At 34.8% G+C, this 5185-nt stretch overlaps 1 protein-coding gene across 3 annotated transcripts; it reads right to left on the bottom strand.

Annotated features, from left to right (window-relative positions):
• Positions 1-329: 329 nt before the first annotated feature.
• Positions 330-4365, bottom strand: LOC108484348 (probable acyl-[acyl-carrier-protein]--UDP-N-acetylglucosamine O-acyltransferase, mitochondrial). 3 transcript variants are annotated; one of them, XR_001871238.2, is made up of 12 exons: positions 4038-4365; positions 3867-3946; positions 3379-3503; positions 3169-3277; positions 2917-3009; positions 2690-2806; positions 2512-2595; positions 2235-2339; positions 1344-1430; positions 1111-1243; positions 873-972; positions 330-784 (listed from the first exon to the last, which is right to left on the bottom strand). XR_001871238.2 is itself a non-coding variant. In XM_017788103.2 (11 exons), the coding sequence occupies exons 1-10, from the start codon at positions 4120-4122 to the stop codon at positions 1124-1126; spliced, it is 1005 nt and encodes a 334-aa protein (XP_017643592.1). In that variant the 5' UTR covers positions 4123-4365; the 3' UTR covers positions 330-972; positions 1111-1123. The 3 variants fall into 3 exon arrangements, 1 of the variants encoding a protein (XP_017643592.1); XM_017788103.2 differs by having other exon boundaries at positions 330-972; XR_008284440.1 differs by lacking the exons at positions 330-784; positions 873-972 and having other exon boundaries at positions 1210-1243; positions 1344-1437.
• Positions 4366-5185: the final 820 nt, after the last annotated feature.

Here is a 5185-nt window from a genome sequence, read left to right on the forward strand (position 1 = left end):
ACAGACACAATCATACTAAATAATCACCCCAAATCAGGGTAACTTTAGTGTGAGTGGGTGAAAGAAGAGCAGTATGAAAAAGAGTTCATTAAAGGGGAAAAAAAGAAAAATAAAGAAAAAGTGGGTTGTTTCCTTGAAAAAAAAAACAGGGAAACCTGTTATGCTACAGAGCTGAATCGCTCTTTACCAAGCCTTGCATTAACAATGAAAATGGCATGTAATGCTGGAAACCATAAACAAAAAGGGCCACGTTTGCAAAGTTATTCTCTCAAACTACAATTTCGTCATCAATCATCAATCTAAGCATTTTAACGAGTTGCTTTGAATAATTTATCCACAAACCAAATTGCATAGAATACATGAATATAACAGTGTCAGAATATGCTGAAGCCTCTTCGTCCATTTACACAAAACCATACATTTATGTTCAAAATAACAAATAAATAAAGGTGACATGAAACGAGCAAATTTATCGAGCATAAACCAGGCAACTTTGGCCATATAGTACATAAACTACAAACTGAGAAAATTTCCAAAATCTACGTAGTACGGTTTCTCAAATCTCTGCTTGATAAGAATGATTGTATCAGCCAATAGACAGACAAATGTGTTGTTGAATGCGATTAAACCTTATCTCACCCGGAATCTTCATTTCCCTTGTAATACTCATGTCCAACACATTCAGGCATGAGTAAGAGGTGATGATCCTCTAAATATATGAAAATACTTAATAAAGAGTTGGAGTATACATGTGTTGGACACATTTGTATATGCCACTCGCTCCCTAGTCCGGGTAACATAGGTTAAATCAATAGCAGCCTCAATCAATATTTGTATACATATTTTATATATCATATAACTACAAATCGAACCTTTATGAAACAAGCTAAAGCTTCTTGGATTGGCTCACGCTGGTACATGCCACAGATAGAGTACAAAGCTTAAAAATGCTACAGTTGTCATATAAAAAATCTGCATAAGCACACCAAAAAATAAGTCCAACTGAATCCATTTAAACACTAACCAAATGTCCAAAACAATTGTAAACTAAATATAGTGAATAAAAAACACATACAAACAGACAAAGGGCAAAGCTAAACTGAAACTCACTCTAGCAATGCTTTCAAGAACTGCTCCATTGTCTGAATTTGCATATTCCACGACGATTTTCAGTAAAAGAATCACGAATGGACCGGAGCATGGAACATACAGCAGGAACGCTTCCCAAATCTTCATTATGTTCCTATAAAGATAATACATATAGCTTGAGTATTTTGCTAGACATGAATTTGAGTTTGTTTTTATTTGTGTGCATGTCTGTCACAGGAAGAGAGAGGTAATACCACTTCAGAAAGACGTTCATCAAAACCCATAGAATTTGTGTTGCTGGGCATGAAAATTTTTCTATAAGCTGTTCTCAAACTCTTAATCTAGAACCTTGCACAAAAGGGGAAAAAAAAAAGTATAGCACTTTAAACAGGTCAGCAAATTAAATGGAATTCATATCCATGTATGATCATCAAGGGCATGGAATATAAATGATGAACAATCTAAAACAGATATAGAAAAATGACTACCCAATAGCATTAATAAAATTGTGCTAAAATATAATTCCAAAAGGCTGCCACTGACATCCCCGAAGCAATAAGAGGTCAAAAGACGTACGATGTTTAAAAACTAAAACACGTTGATTTTAACAGCAAAGGAAGCAAGTGTAAAGTAGAAACTAGCATCTTCTAATCTTGAAAACTTGTAGCATTACTCCAAATTTAATGAGTTCCCTCTTAATATCATTCATCAATTTATGGATAAGTTATCTTACAATTTCTGTCATTTCTAAATGTTTGCCTTGGAGTGTCAACTCCATAAGATACGCTTTGGAGAAAGGCATACCATAATATTGCCTTCCGGCCTACAGCAGTCAGTCTTGTGGCAAATATCAAACATCTTCATAGGACGGTGAAAACATACACAACTCAAGAAATGAAGGCAGGAATACAAACCGAAGTAAATGCAACTTAGAATAGTTTTCAGAAAATCAGGCTGCACAAAATGCAGGTAGCTAAAAACCTCAAGCAAAATCCAGATGACAATGATATGAGATTTTAATTGGTGGAAGACTACATCAACAAATAAAGGAACCTTTTCAACTAATGTCTTATCTATCTTACACTAGTATTATGATAGAACTAAACTATAAGCCATCATAATAAAAGTTGAATTTTTCCAACAACCTCTGTGACTTGGAATCCACAACGCCGAAGACCCTCGAAATTCAAACCACGAAGCTCAGCTCTATCTCCAGAAACCATCATGTACTTTGGGACATCTTGCGAAACCTTCATGCATAGAAATGAATAGGAAACATGGTTCAATTCTTTTTGTAAATGCAAAAAAAAAAAAAGTGTAAAAGTCTTCGGCACAATGATTGAACTGTCCTATAGGTGGACTATGCTACTAGTTGGCTTAATTAGCATCTTTTTGCAGTGTAGGTCATTTATGCAATCATACCACAGATCCACCACCAATGAAAGAAAATGAGCCAATATGACAAAATTGATGAACAACAGTTGCTCCTCCAGTGTGCACATAGTCCTACATTGTAGCACTTGAATCAAGTTCTAAGCAGAGACTGCTGTCTACAAGAGAAGCACGCAGAATGACTCCAACAAACATTAAGAAGACTCACCTCCACGATGACATGTCCTGCCAGGAGACTGGAATTAGCACATATATTATTGTTACCAATTTTGCAGTCATGCGCGATATGACAAGACCCCATGATGAGATTGTTATCACCAATAACCTGATAAGACAGCTAGTTAAGAAAGGGAAGAAAAGGACTAGAGAATATACACATGTTTCTTACTATGATATAAGAAAACAAATATGTGGTTATTTTATATTCTTATTTACCGTTCTATCACATGACTTTGAAGATCGGTGGATTGAAGTAAATTCTCTGATCTCATTGTTGTCCCCAATATCAAGAAAACATTCATCCCCTAACTAATACCACAGAAATACAAGGACAAGATCATATTTTTTGCAAAAGTTTAACATTTGAAGCATAGTGCATCAATGCTGTCAATATGTACATTTGAGATACTTCTAGTCATTAGCAGCATGCAATTGATTATGCACCAAAAGCATAATAAGATAAGTTACCTTGTACTTCATGTCTTGGCATTTAATACCAACCACGGCATGATGCCCGATGATGTTATTGCATCCTATTACAGTACGCCCAGGAAGATCATCACCGACCACCGCACCACTGCCTGATAAAGTTTAGTACTTACATAAATTACAACATAGAATATATATTTCTAACAGAACCTTATAAAGAAGATGAAAAAGCAGCCAAATAAAACTCACGTCATCAAAACGCAGTGGCTCCCCAATTTTGTATTCCCAAAAATATGGCTGGAAGGATGCATTTGACACCCATTTCCTAGTTTTGCCGAAGGACCAATTGTACATAAAGGACCTACTGAAACACCCTGTGCCATCAATTTCGAAATTTTAGTGAATCTATAGACTATAGCTAAATGAAAAGGCAATTAGAGAACTATATCTCTTTATTACACCAATAAATTAAGCTGCTTTGAAGTAAAAAAAAAAAAAGCTTTGTAAGTTTTACCCTTATTTATTCTTCTGGGTTGATTTAATCTTGGTATCAAAAGACAATTCAACAAGAACCATTGGTAAAGGAGCAAATTGATTGACAGGGAAAAGCCAACAAAGAACTTAGCTTTAACAGTCAAAACAAATCACAGATTTCTGATACATGAACACCAGTGCCTCTTAAGAGAAAAGAAAGCGGCAGCTATTAAACAAAGAAGAGAGAGTAGAAAACAAAGCACCTGGCCAATCACAGCATTGGGATGAACAATTGCAGTTGGGTGTATAAAGCTCGTCCCCTCCTTTTTCTCTTCGAAAACATCTGTTTCACAATCACATAGAGAGAAGAAGCCCACTTAACAAGTCGTTCAATCTTCATATTATGATATATTAAAGAGAGAGGAAGGGTTTACAGTGGAGAGTTGTAGAGAGGCGTTGCAAAGATAGTGAAGTAAGAGAAGGACTTAAAGGCCTTCGAAACTTGAGCAGCGAATTCATAGATTGTCGCTCTCAGTCTTTGGCAATAGCTGATATTTTTCCGACCTTTTCTGTTTTTTGAACTTCTAACAGAGCTGAAAGTTCGAAGGTTTAGGCTTCAGCCGCTATGTTGTTGCCTGCTTTGTGAAAGAGGTTTGACCTGTCTTGTCTTCTTCATCCCAGATTTTATCCGTTTGTAGCGTACTATTTTACTCGCATTAAAACTACACGGTTCGTTTGTCCGACTGGACGCTTGATGTATGAAGGAGATCCACATTTGACCTCAAAGAACTCGGTTATTGAGGCCCAGGAATTCTCTAACTAAGGCCCACACGAGGCCCAGTAATTGATAAAATTCAATTCATTAAATTCTACCAAAAATATGATTTTATTATGTTCTGTATTTATTTATGATATAAAATGGTGAATTTGCATCAATGATCTTCGAAATCGACCGAAGATTAGGAATTAGTTGGGTGTCTATCCGAAGAATGACATTGAACCGTTTGGATCGAGAATCAATATGTCGTTTGAACTGACAATTGAACTGAGTTTTATTTTTTTAAAATATTTTTTATTGTTTTTATTTTTTTTATAATTTTTTTTATCAAATTAGTTAGACCGATCGAACTAACGAACCAATAGTCTGACCAATTTAACTATTGCTTTAGTTCTAGAAACATTAGTTTGCATTTAAGATTCTAAGTCAAATAATATACTTTATGAAATATTAAAGGTGTGGTAAGATGTGTTGGGTCCATAAATTTTATGAAAGAAATTTATTTGTAAAGTGATTTTCATAATTTTGAGGTGAATTTTCATTTGGAAAAATAAATATTAGAATTTTTTAATTTTCATTTAAAAGAAGTATTTTTTTATTATTTAAATTCTCTTTTCAAATTTTAAGGTGGAATTTGTGCTTTGTTGATAGAGAGTTTCAATAAGGAATGAGATAAGGAAAAAGTAGTGGTGACAAGAGGGTTAGTTCACCTGTGACATGTCATGAATTGTCGGTCAAACCTCGTGACCAATACGTATAGAACACCCCATAGAATTCAACTTATTAAATGAGGCTTATTTAACC

The sequence above is a fragment of the Gossypium arboreum genome, chromosome 6 (assembly GCF_025698485.1).
Source record: "Gossypium arboreum isolate Shixiya-1 chromosome 6, ASM2569848v2, whole genome shotgun sequence".
Lineage (NCBI taxonomy): Eukaryota > Viridiplantae > Streptophyta > Magnoliopsida > Malvales > Malvaceae > Gossypium > Gossypium arboreum.